A 16,136-nucleotide genomic window follows, 5' to 3' on the forward strand; every position below is an offset into this window, starting at 1 on the left:
TCTCATAGGCTCGGATAGAGGAGCTGGAGGAGGAAATCGAGGCAGAGCGCGCTATCCGCGCCAAGTCTGAAAAGCAGAGAGTCGACCTGTCCAGGGAGCTGGAGGAGATCAGTGAGCGCCTGGAAGAAGCAGGAGGGGCCACAGCAGCTCAGATTGAGATGAACAAGAAGCGTGAGGCAGAGTTCCAGAAGATGCGCCGTGACCTGGAAGAGGCCACGCTGCAGCACGAAGCCACGGCTGCCGCCCTGCGCAAGAAGCACGCGGACAGCACAGCTGAGCTGGGCGAGCAGATCGACAACCTGCAACGCGTGAAGCAGAAGCTGGAGAAGGAGAAGAGTGAGCTGAAGATGGAGATTGATGACTTGGCCAGCAACATGGAGTCTGTCTCCAAAGCCAAGGTGGCTGCATGGAAAGGAGTATTTGTCATTTTTAGCGTTGTTCTTCTGAGCAAATGGATGAACTGAGGGATTTGTTTTCAACCTCTTTGCAGAGTAATCTGGAGAAGATGTGCCGAGCTCTTGAAGACCAGTTCAGTGAAGTCAGAGCCAAAGATGATGAACATGTGCGGCTCATTAATGATCTGAACACACAGAAAACACGCCTACAGACTGAGAATGGTACGTCCCTTGGTGAAATGTAATATTCCAGTGTCAAGCACTTAAATATGCTGCCTGAATGCCCGTGTGTTTTGCAACATATTCATCACTTGGGGATCTGAACAAAACTCAGAATGTAGAATCTCCTCCTGGTGGCAGTCATAGAAACCTGCCCAAGGAAACACAAAAACAAACCAGAAGCAGTACTGTCAGTCAAAATTAACAAGTGAGTTTGTGGTCAGTTCATCTTTTCTTTGATGTCAGCACAGCTTTTCATATCAGTGGGAATGCAATTACTACTATTACTACTTCAATTTACTATGTTATATCTTGCAATCCCACATGGCTAGCTGCTCTCATTCATTTGTTTAATGTCTCATATCTCTGTGTAAAAAATAACCTTTTCCTTGTTAGGTGAACTTACTCGGCAGCTGGAGGAGAAGGAGGCCTTGATTTCTCAGTTAACTCGAGGCAAACATACTTTCACTCAGCAGACTGAAGAGCTGAAGAGACAACTAGAGGAAGAAAATAAGGTGACTTTCATTTGAAACAATAAAATATTTATTTTAAATTTATTTTAAAATAAATTAAATTTCTCCTCAGAGAAGGGACATCAGAGTAGTGAAAATTTTGAACTTTGCTTTGGAATACAACACAGAGAGGAGACATTAGAAAATTAAATAAGCAAGACAGTTTAAGCCGTTCTCATCATGCATTCTGAAGATCAAAAACATGAGAGAAGTGAAGGAAAGCAGTTCTGTGCCTATAAGCAAAGCAAACAGCAGCAGCCAAGAAAAGGATATAGAGCAGGAGTGCTTGCACTTGGTTTGTTGGTGGATTTATTTTGCCTCTGCCGGAAACACCTGGTGCAGATGTGTTTGAGAGGTGTTCTCCCCCCAGACAAGCTGGGCAAGTTTCACAGACATATTTTATGAAAAATCCTTCTGCCAGGATTTTTTCTCCTGAGAAGCTGAGAGGCCTCAGAAACAAAATGTAAACAATGATTATCTGCTGCTGTGGAATGCAACAGGTGCATCTTTGATTGGTCTCATGTGGTTGTTTTTACTTGATGACCAGTCACAGGTCCAGCTGTCTCGGACTCTCTGGTCAGTCACAAGATTTTATTATCATTCTTTCCTAGCCTTCTGATGCCTCCTTTCTCTTTCTTCAGTATAGTTGCAGTATATAATTTTATTTTAATATAATATATATAATAACCTAATAAATCAGCCTTCTGAAACATGGAGTCAAGATTCTCATCTCTTCCGTTGTCCTGGGGACCCACAAAAACCACCACAGGCAAGCACCCGACCCTGTTTAACAACATCAGGCCTGAAACACAGAATCCCTAATGTTATTCATTTTGCTCCTTCTGTTTCTCTAGCAACTGCAGCACATGGACAGGGAGATATGAATATTTTATCAGACTAGAGGAAAAATACCCAGTCACAAATTATTTGTGTTCTCACAACTTGTTTCATTTTAACTGCCAAGGCCAAGAATGCCCTGGCCCATGCCCTGCAGTCCGCTCGCCACGACTGTGACTTGCTCCGGGAACAATATGAGGAGGAGCAGGAGGCCAAGGGGGAGCTGCAGCGAGCCCTGTCCAAGGCCAACAGTGAAGTGGCCCAGTGGAGAACCAAATACGAGACGGACGCGATTCAGCGCACGGAGGAGCTCGAGGAGGCCAAGTACGTGGAGGGGTGGCTTGGAGCAAGTAGAAGGATATTTAAGCATAATGAGGGCAGAGCTGAAGGAAACCAGAATGTGTTTGTAGGGGTAATATGCAGAGAAGTGTGCTTTTTAATGTATTAGAAGTGAAAAGGGGGGGTGAGTGGATATGTAAAGGAGAAGTAGGGGTGGAGGCTTAGGGGAGTCTACATAAAGGAGAATTCCAGTGCATTGAGTTAATCATAGTAGTTGAAAGAGCACATTCTTTACACTGTCAGTATTGAAAGCATATTTTTGGTCCCTCTCCACATTGCTACAGTTTCTTATCCTCTCAATCTATGCACCACTTCAGAGTGCTGTGCCACCCCAGGCTCCTGGCACCACAGCATTATATATTGCTCTCTGTGCCCATCTTCCCCATTCCAAACTCCTTTCATGTCCATTTTCTGAGAAGGCCAGAATTTTCTTTTCCTCAGTGCTGAATGTCCCATCCTGCAGGAAGAAGCTGGCCCAGCGCCTGCAGGAATCAGAGGAGCAGATTGAGGCTGTCAATGCAAAGTGTGCCTCACTGGAGAAGACAAAGCAGAAGCTGCAGGGGGAAGTGGATGATCTCATGATTGACGTGGAGAGGTCACATGCAGTCTGTGCAGCATTCGATAAAAAGCAGAGGAATTTTGATAAGGTTTGTTCAAAAGATCATGCCAGATCTAAGCAACATGAGATATTTGATAGGACAAGACAAATTCTGAAATTACCAAAGTTCTGCACTCACAGTAAAATAAATTGCATCTTACCCAAAGCAAAATTATGGTAAGGACCCCATAGTGGTACATATGGTAAAGTCACTGTGTAAATAGCCCCAGGTAGCCACAGCAAATAATAAATCAGCCTTCTGATAATTTTAAAAAAACATGAAGTCTTCACAAGAGAGACTGGTCAAGCGGACTGGGTACTCACATGCAAGCCAAGCCCTGGTGCTAGTCTGCCAGCCTAACCTTGGGGTTAGGCAGAGCCTCACATTCTTGGCAAGTTCCAACCTTCAGTGCCCTTACTAACATTTAAAAGAATCTGCACTGTTGGACCAAGCGATGCTGCACAGCCTTGTGTCTTGGCATACCCTTGTGTGAGTGAGAACACTGTGCTAAAAAAGGAACTTACAGGTCTGTGGTATCAAAGTAAGGAGAGAATTGGTAGAGAATGACCTTGCTTGGTGGGCTTAGTCCAGGACCACTGGCTCCTGCAACACTATCAATCCTCACACATCCTTATTCAGACCAACTACATTATGTTCGGGCTAGTGTCAAACCAAACTCCTTCCTAGCAGCTTGGGGCATGCACTAGTGTTGGTTGAAGAGGTAAATTTATGTAGATCACACCAAAACAACCAGAGCATGCATCACATGGAGTTATTGTCACAGGCAGAGAACTGTCCAAAGCAAAAGACCATTAAGATAGGCCAGGCCTCTTGGGTTCTTTTCACACAAAGGTGCAGAGAGGGAGTGGGTCAGAATGGGTCATTCTTCTCCTGTCCCTCCAGATCCTGGCTGACTGGAAGCAGAAGTACCAGGAGAGCCAGACTGAGCTGGAGGCTGCCCAGAAGGAGTCGCGCTCCCTCAGCACCGAGATCTTCAGGATGAAGAATGCCTACGAGGAGATGCTGGACCAGGCCGAGACTGTCAGGAGGGAGAACAAGAACCTCCAGCGTGAGTTCATGTGTCTGTCACCTTGGATTCACTGTGAATCCACATTTCTGGACTGCCAGAGCTCTGCCTCTTCCCAGGGTTTTGTTCTTTATGATTTTCCCACAAAGGTGGTGACTTCCTTTCCTGTTCAGCTGATCATAAAGTTGCCTGCAAGCACACACTTCCACCTCTACAGCATCCTGCCTCCTCAGGATGTTCCCCCTTCTTCACACCATGGCAATCCTCTGCATGGATGAGGACCAAGTTAACTGAATAGACAGAAATTATAATGATACTCAGGTTTTTTTCAGATTGCTTCAGTCACTGCTACTAGAAAAAATCTGGCAGGCTGTTGCCTGTCTCCTGATTATTGGAGGATCATGCAGCTGTGGCACAATAGGTTGGCATTTAATAAGCAAACTAATTATAGAAAGGAAATACAACTCAGATCCTTTTTGTGAACTGAATGATCACTGGGAATTATCTGAGCATAAAGAGATCAATCAAACATGACTGTCTCTGGAGATGTAATTTCACTACCCAGAGGAAGTTGACATTATTTTCTGAGCTTACTCCAGTTGGTCCCTCTCATTTTCAAATTGCACACTGAGCTGGGATGTGCAGGTTATCAGAAAGATTGCACATAAGATGTATTATTTTTCTCACAGTTACATCCCATTACACCAGAGTCTCTTTTGCCACTCCCATTGCCAAAGAGCGATTGCAGGTGCCACTGATCACACTGTCTGAGAGGAGCTGAGTATGTGTTTTCTGGTTGCAGAGGAAATTTCTGATCTGACTGAACAGATTGCTGAGTCTGGAAAAGCAAATCATGGGCTGGAGAAAGCAAAGAAGCAAATTGAGCAAGAAAAGTGTGACCTACAAGCAGCATTAGAAGAAGCAGAGGCAAGTGTCCTCAGTCAGGGCTTGTTTTTAGAGAAATCAAGAACAGAGAAAATTTGGGGATATATTTTATATTCCTGCTTATCCTGAAATTGTCCCAGAAGTGCAGTAAGACAGCACAGACAGACCAAAAAGCACAGGGACTGCTCCCCTGCCATACCAACGTGGCATTCCTTGCTGTGCTATCATGCACAAAACCCCCTCAGTCCCAGTCTAAAATTGAGCTCATTTTGCACCATCTCTTTGAATTTGCTTCCATGGAAGGCTGAAGAAAAGTCACTAAAATTTAAAAACTCTAATAGTTTTGTTTCTAGCCTTCTGTTCTCTATCTTCTCTGACTGCCACTTGGAAAAGATTTTATTACTTCTGTATTACCACATCTGATACTCCACAAAATATCTTTGTGAGCACAGAATTAGCTTGTACAGGATCCCTAGAAGTCTTTAGTCAACTTCCTGGTCAAAGAAGGGCAACTTTGACCCTACGTTAGGTTACTCAAAGCCTTGTCTAATTGGTTTTTATAATTTTCAAGGATGGAGATTACAGAGTACTGCTGGAAAACCTTTTCCAGTACAACATCATTCTCGGGGTTAAACATTTCTATCCCTGTATGCAGCCAGGATTTCCCTCGTATTGACTTTTAACAGACCTTTTGTCTTTTTATTGTCCACCACCAAGAATAGCTTCCCTTTATTTTCTCTTTAACTCCTCTTAGGTAGAAAAAGAAGTATAAAACAATCTCTAGATCTCACTAAATGAGTGGGCAGTAGGAGCAAGAGTTATCTTGGTCATGTAATCCATATACTCCAATTTATGCACCTAAATAGCATCAGTCTAATCCTGAATTAATCAACATTGGCTTATTCTAGAATCCAAAAGGAGAATCAGGGATCTCTGGAAAATATGTTCTTAAAAGGGATGCCAGGGCTGCATCAGCTGTTTTATTCTCTGCATGTGCTTATTTCTGACCAGTGGGTGGAAAGACCCAGCCTCAGGCTTTTCACTGTGCCTGCAACTGAAGCTGGATGGCACCAGAGGGAAGGAAATGAGTTCCAGACGGAAAGGTTGTGTGAAAGGGCAACTTGGCCACACAGTCACTGGGGTGGGGCAAAGCAGAAATCAGCATGGAGATGCCAGAGCAGGCAAGCTGCTTCTGAGCAGGAAGCTTGGCTGTCCTATTTTATATTTCCTCATGGTCTGTTGTCTCTCCAGTGTCACCACAGATTTCAGTGCCCAGACCTTGTGGTATCTGAGGCATTTTCCTAAGGAATATTATTCCTAAATTACCATTGAATATCCAGCTGGGCTACAGTGAGTATGGAATAGGAGTCAGCTTTTTCAGTGCTTGGTCTTTAAAGGTTCACATTCGGGTCCCTCCCAGCTGCAAGGGGCCACATTTCTGCTCGGGCATTTCCCAGCAATGGACGCTACAGAGACAAATTATAATATTTCAACCTTCACAGGGCTCTTTAGAGCACGAAGAGGGGAAAATCTTACGTGTTCAGCTGGAGCTGAACCAGGTGAAGTCAGATGTTGACAGAAGGACTGCAGAGAAAGATGAGGAAATTCAACAGCTGAAGAGGAATCACCAGAGGGTATTAGAGTCCATGCAAACCATGCTGGATGCTGAGGTCAGAAGCAGAAATGATGCCCTGAGGCTGAAAAAGAAGATGGAAGGAGACCTGAATGACATGGAAATCCAGCTGAGCCATGCCAACTGTCAGGTAGCAGAGACACAGAAGCACCTCAAAGCTGTGCAAGGGCAGCTCAAGGTAGGGACCACAAGGCTGCTGTCCCCTGAGCCTTTCCCATTCCCTCTGCTCGCTTCTGGGTCTCACATTTGGTGCTCTCACCTTTCAAGGACTCCCAGCTCCATTTAGATGATGCCCTGAGAGAGAATGATGACCTGAAGGAGCAGCTGGCTATCGTGGAGCGCAGGAATGGCCTGATGACAACGGAGATGGAGGAGATGAGAGCTGCCATGGAGCAGACGGAGCGAGCCCGCAGGGTGTCTGAGCAGGAGCTCACAGACGCCAGCGAGAGGGTGCAGCTGCTCCACTCACAGGTATTGGGCACCTCCTGGCTCCACGGGAGACTTCTACAGGCCTGTGGGAGTGGCACAAACACAAACTCACAAATGGGAGTGGCACAAACACAAACTCACAAATGGGAGTGGCACAAACACACTCAACTGCCGTGTGAGGGCAGTGGGAGCTGGGGCTGGGGTGAGAAGCTGGAGGGTGAGGTGGGGCTGGGTCAGGGACCAGCAGGTGCCTGGCAGGGCTCCCAACCCCACTCTGGGCTCCCAACTCCACTCTGGGCTCCCTGGCTCAGGGGGGCACCAGAAATGCAGCCCCTGTATGAGCTATGCTCATGTGGCTCTCTGCTTCCGATTCCCTCAAATGTGGAATTCACGTGGACTAGGATCAATTCAATATTGTGGCATTCACAGGGAGTAGGAAGAATTAAATATTCTAGAATTCTGAGTTTTTAGGCAGCAGCTCATCCCACACTAATTAGTGCAAACGGGGTGGGAATGACCTGTCTGCTGACTGCCCCAACAGAACACGAGCCTCATCAACACCAAGAAGAGACTGGAAGTGGACATAACTCACTTACAGACTGAAGTTGAAGACAGCATTCAGGAAGCCAGGAATGCAGAGGAGAAAGCAAAGAAAGCAATCACAGATGTGAGTCCTCTTGCTCTTCCATTTTGTGCTGCCACAGTCACTTTTCCACTTTAGAAAGGCAGCAGTCAGATGGAGGAGAACCAATTCTTCAGCAGAAAATATCTGTGACACACAGTCCCTGCCTCATGCAGCCATTGCCCTACCATTTGTCCCAGAAGATCCCTCCAGAAAGGGTCCTCATGTCCTGCTAGATGTCTATATTGAAGAGGAATTCTCTCTCCCCTTCTCCATACCCATTCACTTTTGCTTCCAGAGTAAATGTAGTAGGCAGGATAGAACAGGTGGTGGCAAAATTGTAATAGAAAAAGAGTAGTTTGAAACAAAGGCCTGTCTAGACACAGCACAGAAAAGCAGAAATTAAGGCTAAAATCATACATAATTCTATACAAATGCTAGAATGTAATAAAGAAAAAGAGAGAATACAAGTGTTTCATTTAAATGAGGCTACAGGTTCCACATTATCAGAAATAACAACACCTGGGACCATCTAGGAAAGGTATAGGAAAATTAAACAGAGGAGAATGGTGACACTATTGCATCAAGTGCTGGTTCACCAGTGTCTGGTCCTGCCTGCCCACCAGCAGCAGTGCTGCAGGACCCCTGACCTCTCTGCTGTGCCATGTGGGTGACAGCTATCAACCCCAGCTTCTGAGCTCCTCAGCAGGAAAAAGCTTTCAGTGCAGTTTGAGGTACTGGCAAAAACTGCTTAGAAGTCTGACTCTGGCAAATTTCAGATAGCCAAATACTCCAAGTCATGAGGAAGCCCAGAGATGCAGAGTGCTGGCTGCTAATACCTCAGTTTTGACTGACTTAGAACACAGAACTTTGGTACCAATCCATTTGCACACCTTGATTATTATTTTATTTTTATCAACACTGTCTGTTCTCTGAGGTGAAGCAGTTTTAGAAGCACAGACTTTGAGAAAGAGTGATCCTGTTTGTGTGGCAGAGCCTTAGCCAGGCCATGGGCACTGAGAATGTGCAGAGCCCCTCACCAATGTGAAGCTGGGGCTTTTTCTCAGGCACCCAGAACTGCTGGGATGGAAATATTTGTAACATAACTGTGACCACAACCAGGCAGCCATGATGGCAGAAGAGCTGAAGAAGGAGCAGGACACCAGTGCCCACCTGGAGAGGATGAAGAAGAACCTGGAACAGACAGTGAAGGACCTGCAGCTTCGTCTGGATGAGGCCGAGCAGCTGGCACTGAAGGGGGGGAAGAAGCAGCTCCAGAAGCTGGAGGCCAGGGTATGGTGAAGATTTGGGTAGATTAAGGTGAAGTTTCTGACTGGGCCCTTGGTTGCTGGAACATCTTGGGAGGGTGGAAACAGGGAGAGCCCCGGATATTCCCAGCAGGTTTGGTGAGAGCTGTGCTGAGTAGCCAAATATTGCACTGGGGGTGAAGAACCCGAGAGTGACCTCAAAAAAACTGAGTGGGCAAAAATGGGGGCAGATGTACATCAGGGAGACATAGAAGGTGGTTTTGTCTAGGGAAAAATAATTTAAGTTGTATTTACTTGGGCATGAAATTGGAACTGGTAATGGACACACTTCAGAAGCTGTTGAATGTGCCATAGAAATGGAAACTTAAAACAGAAAAAAAATTGGGCTTCATTAGGAAAGGCGCTGAGAAGCAGACAGAGCTGTATGGCAACACATTCTTGCCACTATATTAAGCATATCACGTGCAGTTCTGCTCTCTGCAGCTCAAGAAGGATCTGCAAGATAAAGATTGACATACAAGTCTAGGACTCTGTCACTGAGAGAGACCAGCCCATCTTTACCTTTAAAATAGATAAAAAGAAATACTTTACAGAGTGGGCAGTGAAATTTGGAAACCTGCCACCATGGAAGGCTGTAGAGGCAGCTGGTAAAAGGTACAAAAAGGGAGTAGAAATCAGCAGGTTTACAGAGGGGCACAGTCATAGATATGCCACCTTACATCTCCAGTTCAATGCCTGTGGAAACTGGACAAGTGGAAAGGGAATAGACAGCAGCCAAGTTTCCATGCTGTCCCTAAACAGTATTTGCCCCTGCCACTCCCAAAGATAACAAATGCAAGACAAAAACTAAAACAGATTTTTCCCATTTACCTGGTGAGCATTCATAGAACCCACCCTTCCCTGTTTCAATTTACTCCTCTCTGACAGATTTAAGCCTGATTTTCACTACAAATTCTCTAGGTATGCACAGCTGACTTCCTTTTATAGACAGCTATTGGTTCACACACTTTGTCATCATCAACATAACACGGGAGCATATTTTAGCTAATCTAGACCCAAGAAGCAGCTGGATCAGCAGCCATTCTTGCCATCTTCACTGTGATCCTGTGTTCCAGATTAATGAGTTAGAAAATGAGCTTCATTCTGAGCAGAAACGAGGAATAGAATCCCTGAAAGGAGCTCGCAAGTACGAACGGAGGCTGAAGGAGCTCACTTACCAGGTACTGCACATCCTCCACCCTCCTACGTGGGCCACCTCAGTTCAGCTGCCAAGGCTGACTCCTTTTTCACTTCCTACAGTCTGAAGAAGATAAGAAAAATATCTTCGGCTCCAGGACCTGGTGGACAAGCTGCAGCTAAAAGTGAAAGCCTACAAGAAACAGGCTGAGGAAGCTGTGAGTGGAGGAATCTTTTCAGTGGGGCCTGGGTGGAGATTTCTGAAAGGTGGGCTCCCTAGATCATTAAAATAATTGAATACTGAGTTTGACAGGTCAGCCAAGACCACACTGCCTTTGAATATTCTTAATTATGGCTCACAACAGAGCGGGTGTAGCTGTAGTTCTCCTGGAACTGGTGCACTTTTGGAGCCACACAAGCCAATTTTCCCACCTGGAATGGAGTGGGGTAATTGTTCTGCCCCCTGAGTGGCCATGCTGTGGATGGTACTGGGTATAAACACAGAGTGCTGGCAATGCAGGGCTGTACCTGTGAGGCCAGCACAGGTGTCAGTGGTGGCAGGGTATTGCTGGGTGGGGTCTCTGTACAAATCACAAACAGGACGGGACTGCTGGGAATGTGCCTTGAGCTGTTGGATTTTCCAGCATCAGCCTCATTCCATGGCTATGACAATGGGAAGATTCCAGCAGCTCACATCCCAGGCAGCAGACACAGAACTTAATGTTACAATTCACTTGAAAGTTTTTTGACCAATCACACAAAGCAAAAGCACATTGACAGTAGTTCCATCCAACCACTATAAGCACAGGTACCTTTGGTTAAACAATGCTTGCTTATTTCAAATACAATACCTGCTTGTGAGCCTTCAAACACAATGCACAGAGCTCCATTACTGAGCTTAGAACTCCCCAATATCTCACTGGATAAACTTTTCTGCAGCTTAGGGAGTTATTCCAGACAAGCATTAATACACAGACCATTGTTCTATTTGTCCTTACTTTTCTACTTCTTACATAATTTTTCTGCTGCCCAATCTCATGGCCTCTGCTTAGCTCCAATCACAGTTCTGCTGTCTCTGAGGCTGCCTTTTGCAGCTCTCCCAAACCCTCTGATTTTATGGATTCCCACAGTTCCCTCTCCTGGGTGATTCCCGCAGCAGGGCAGTGTGATTTGTGCCAATGCTGTCTGATTTTCAGGAGGAGCAGGCAAACATCAATCTCTCGCGGTGCCGCAAGGCGCAGCACGAGCTGGAGGAGGCGAAGGAACGGGCTGACATTGCTGAAGGGCAGGTGAACAAGCTGAGAGCCAAAAGCAGGGACATGGAAGGCCAGGTGAGTTGGAGGCTGCAGAGAGGGGCCTTCCTGTGCAGGTGGTCACTGCCCAAACAGCCACAGCTGCATTCCTCCCACTGTTTCACTGGAGTGTCCTCACTCAAAGAGGTCAAAGAAAGGCCAGGAATTGTTGCTGTCTTGGTTTGGAAAGACAGGTGTCTGCTAAGGAAGGCAGGAGCCTCCCCTGAAATGGAAAATGTAAACCCTCTCCCTCCAAATTGCTATAAATTTTAAATTAAGGGGCTCTCCGGCAAAAATATGGGAGCAGGAATAACAGTTCTTTAATAGGGAAGAAAATAAGAGGATAAAATAAACAATGCAGTGCACTAGAACAACACTGCCAGAGTCAGAACCCAGCCTGACACCCTGTGGGTCAGGGTGCTGGCAGCAGAACCATTGGAATTGTGGCTCAGCCCTCCTGCAGTGCCAGGGGTGGCTCTGCTGGAGCAGGGATCCTGGAGAAAGGTGCAGTCTCTGCCTCTGAAGATCCAGGGGAAGAGAGGCAGCTGCTGTTCCTCTGGGCAATGCAGTGCAGAAGCTGTGCTGGTGTTCCAGAATCTCAGATTATATCCAGGTAGGAATGCTTGGCTCCTCCCTCTGGGCTCACATCTCCCAATGGGATGCTGTAGTTCTTATCAGCCATGCAGTGACACTCAATAGCTGTTATCAGCAGGTGTCTCCCCAGAGAGAGGATGGAGTGTGGAAGAGATAAGGAAAACTGCTCACAGAACAGAAGACAGCTGCCACACAGATGGCAAATACATCTTGCAGTCTGGGACAGTCACTTACTCAAAACCACTGCATTTTGCAAGTTCTTTTGGAATCAGACCAGATACAATCAACCCTAAGAATCCAGGGCTTTCAGCACAATTGGGAGATATTACTTCTTCATTACAAAATGGCAGAACAATTGCAACAGCCACAGACTTGAAACAAGACCACAAATAACTCAGTTGCTCCAATACCCTCTACATTATCTTCCTTTTTCTGTTCTTAGAAATCAGAGAAATGAGGTTCCTGACCTGAGCTGCAGCAGGGTCCCTCCTGATAAAGACTTCTGTGTATCCAGCAGATATCCATTACTTTCTTCAAGTAACCTGGCGTGCTTGTGTGTAACTGATATATTTAGCCAGCCTTAAGGTGAAGCTGTAAGAAGTCTTATATATATATATATTTATATATATATATATAAATAAACCTGGGTGATGCTTTAGTGACTATATGGACTATTGATTCACTATGAGATTGACAAGTGTCTGTGTATTTGTGTGTGTCCCCGTGTCTGTCTGTCCATGTCTGTCTGTCCATGTCTGAGCATCCGTGCCCATATCTCAGTCTGTCTGTTCCTGTCTGTGTGTCTGTGCCTGTCTCAGAGTCCATCTGTCCATGTCTGTTTGTCTGTGTCCCGCTGTCCGTGTGTCCGTGTCCCGCTGTCCATGTCCGTGTGTCCGTGTGATGTGTCCGTGTGTCCCTCTGATGTGTATCCCTCTGTCCGTGTGTCCGTATCGCGGTGTCCGTTTTCTGTGTGTCCCTCTGTGTCCGTATCCTTCTGTCCGTGTGTCCATGTGTCCTTCTGTCTGTGTGTCCCTGTGTGTCCGTGCGTCCCTGTGTCCGTGTGTCCGTGTCCCGCTGTGCGCTCCGTGCCCGCGGGCCGGCGGGGGCGCTGCCAGGCGCAGCTGCGCCGGTGCGGCGCGAGGGGGCGCTGTGGAACCGCCGGCCCGCGGGGTGTGCGGGGGTTACAGGGGGTGCGGGGGTTACAGGGGGTGCGGGGGTTACAGGTGGTGCAGGGGATACAAGGGGTACAGGATGTGCAGACTGAGGGGTTCGGGGTATGCGGGGGGTACGGGGTGTGCGGGGTGTGTGGGGATTCGGGGTGTGCAGGGGTACGGGGTGTGCGGAGTGCGGAGGTTACAGGGCATTCGGGGTGTGCGGGGGATCGGGGTGGGATCGGGCTGTGCGGACCGAGGGGTTCGGGGTGTGTGGACTGAAGGGTTCGGTGTGCAAGAGGCGCGGGGTGCAGGGTGCGGGTGTGCGGGATGTGGGGTGTGCGGGGGTTACAGGATGTGCGGACTGAGGGGTTCGGTGCGCAAGAGGCGCGGGGGATGCGAGGTGTGGTCTGTGCAGGGTGCCCCAGACACGAGGTCGCTGAGCCGCTCCTTGTCCCGGAGAGGACAGAGCATCCCCGCCGTGCTGGGGGCGCACCCTCAGCTCCAGGGGCTCACCGTGGTGCCTCTGAAACGCTCCTGCACCAGGGCAGGATCCCACCCTGGTTGCTCCCCGCTGCTGGCAGGTGTGCCAGGGTAGTGCCAGGGCACAGGTAGTGCCCAGCTCATGCTCATGCTGGGCTGTGCCCTGTGGCTGGGCTCAGCCCAAGTGACAGCCACAGCAGCAGTGGCTCTGGCTGCTCTCCTCACTCCCAGTGTTGTCGCCAGGCACCAGTGCCATCACCCCACACCTGCTGGTCGCCCCAGCCAAGGCTCCTGCCTCCTCCCATGCACATCCAGCACTCTGTGTCCCTTCCTCCCCTGTCACTCCTTTCTCCTCCTCTGTGTATTTATCTGCTTAAATTGCTCCCATACGTTGTTTTCCATTTAGATTTCTGTCATCTTCTGTCCTCTGTTTTATACCCTGTCATCGCAGCTGGCTGTCACCCATGCCTCCTGACTGGCCATTCATCCTCCCTCCACATTTGGGCTCCTTTGTGCCAGTCAGAACTCCCTGGCACGTTGTTTGCTGCCACCCCTTGGACAGTGCCCTGCCATCAAGCAATGATCTGTCTGTCAAGCTGACAAAAATCATCTCATTGTTTCATTCTACAGCTCCATGGCTACCTGCCATCTGTGGAAACCAGGGACCCAGGGAATATTTCTCTGTCTGCTCTGGGGTGCCCTGACCCCCAGGGCAGCACTGACTCTGACCCTCATTCACGGAGAAAGTTTCCCAGACTTCAAGACAGACTGGAATCCACAAAAGTGTGAAATAGATTATAGAGAGTAGTGTAGGTGAATCACTTGGTGAGAAATTGCGGTTTTGGGATTTTTAGTGTGTTGTGGATGGCAGCAAGATGGAGGGCACAGGGTGTCTGTCCTGGGCTTCTTCTGCATGCTTCTTCTTCCTTCTTCTTCATAGGTTTGGTGGCATTTTGTAATTGGGCAGAAAAGTCCTCACTGGGGGCTCTGTGGGATCAGTTATTGGGTTAAAAGGGAAAATGATCTAGGTGTCAGTTCTTAATTGGATAGTTTATTCTTAAAAGACCTTGGACCAAGAGATTGTTGGCCATTTTGTGCCTTCTAATGAAAAGCTGCAGAACTCACAGTAGTGAGACTGTTTTACTGATAGGAAATAATAAACACCTGAGTCCCAACATGAACTACTGTCTCAAGTGCCCTCAATCCAGACCCAGAGAAACCCACAACTGGTACCTGTACAGCCACCCCCAGCTCTGGCTGGCCCATCCTGCAGCGTGGCAGGAGCTGCTGTCAGAGATGGGTGTGCTCAGCCTGGTCACAAACAGCAGGGCTGTGTCCAGCCCCAGTGCAGGTCCTGTCCAGTCAGAGATGGGTGTGCTCAGCCTGCTCACAAACAGCAGGGGCTGTGTCCAGGGGAGTGCAGGTCCTGCCCAGAGATGGGTGTGCTCAGCCTGGTCACAAACAGCAGGGCTGTGTCCAGGGGAGTGCAGGTCCTGCCCAGAGATGAGTGTGCTCAGCCTGCTCACAAACAGCAGGGCTGTGTCCAGGGGAGTGCAGGTCCTGTCCAGAGATGGGTGTGCTCAGCCTGCTCACAAACAGCAGGGCTGTGTCCAGGGGAGTGCAGGTCCTGCCCAGAGATGGGTGTGCTCAGCCTGGTCACAAACAGCAGGGCTGTGTCCAGCCCCCAATGCAGGTCCTGTCCAGAGATGGGTGTGCTCAGCCTGCTCACAAACAGCAGGGCTGTGTCCAGCCCCCAGTGCAGGTCCTGTCCAGTCAGAGATGGGTGTGCTCAGCCTGCTCACAAACAGCAGGGCTGTGTCCAGCCCCCAGTGCAAATCCTGCCCAGAGATGGGTGTGCTCAGCCTGCTCACAAACAGCAGGGGCTGTGTCCAGCCCCCAGTGCAAATCCTGCCCAGAGATGGGTGTGCTCAGCCTGCTCACAAACAGCAGGGCTGTGTCCAGCCCCCAGTGCAAGTCCTGTCCAGAGATGGGTGTGCTCAGCCTGGTCACAAACAGCAGGGGCTGTGTCCAGCCCCCAGTGCAGGTCCTGCCCAGAGATGGGTGTGCTCAGCCTGCTCACAAACAGCAGGGCTGTGTCCAGGGCCAGTGCAGGTCCTGCCCAGGCTGTCTCACATGACACACACACCATGATGCTCTCACAGCACAGCTGTGCACGTTAGCACTGCCTCTGCCCCGGCCAACAAACACTGCTGTGATAAGCCCAGGGCTGGCTGACAAATCAGCAGATTAGCAGGGTTTTAGCCTTTTGTTAAACACAAACCTGTTTGTACATAAAGGAAGAAAAAACTGCAAGAAGGAGAAACAGCTCTTGCATGGGAGTTTAGTTCTGCAGGAGCGTTCTTGGGGCTATTTTTTGCTCTGTTGTGATGATGGCTGAAAACATATTTATAAAGCCTTTGTCTGAATAATGCTTTGCATTTCCAGAAGTTTCCTGTTGTGCTTCGTAGCTCTCATAAGACCAACAGAGCCCTCTGAGTCCTTTGCTTGTCCCTCAAAAAAAAAGTGTGGAAAGCTGGAAGGAAGTTGAAAAGAGATAACTGCTAGGTTTATAAAATGAACTTTATTTATTCCTTTAAGAACAAGTAATGTACTATTTTTCATTTAGTCAAACCAGAAGTGACACGAAATATAAATATCTCCTCTATTAGGAAATT

The 16,136-nt window shown here is 48.1% G+C and overlaps 1 protein-coding gene across 1 annotated transcript in view; it reads left to right on the top strand.

Annotated features, from left to right (window-relative positions):
• LOC118693919 (myosin-13-like) overlaps positions 1–13,576 on the top strand; it is a 29,584-nt gene extending 16,008 nt beyond the window's left edge. Inside the window, 16 exon segments of the mRNA XM_036394820.1 lie at positions 9–398; positions 491–617; positions 1,011–1,129; positions 2,091–2,287; positions 2,766–2,949; positions 3,805–3,970; positions 4,731–4,855; positions 6,316–6,624; positions 6,714–6,917; positions 7,417–7,542; positions 8,620–8,790; positions 9,881–9,985; positions 10,065–10,086; positions 10,089–10,159; positions 11,138–11,391; positions 13,333–13,576. Coding sequence (XP_036250713.1) covers positions 9–398; positions 491–617; positions 1,011–1,129; positions 2,091–2,287; positions 2,766–2,949; positions 3,805–3,970; positions 4,731–4,855; positions 6,316–6,624; positions 6,714–6,917; positions 7,417–7,542; positions 8,620–8,790; positions 9,881–9,985; positions 10,065–10,086; positions 10,089–10,159; positions 11,138–11,391; positions 13,333–13,576 — 2,814 coding nt within the window.
• The last annotated feature ends 2,560 nt before the right edge of the window (positions 13,577–16,136 follow it).

The sequence above is a fragment of the Molothrus ater genome, chromosome 19 (genome assembly GCF_012460135.2).
Source record: "Molothrus ater isolate BHLD 08-10-18 breed brown headed cowbird chromosome 19, BPBGC_Mater_1.1, whole genome shotgun sequence".
In the NCBI taxonomy this organism is placed as follows: Eukaryota; Metazoa; Chordata; class Aves; order Passeriformes; family Icteridae; genus Molothrus; species Molothrus ater.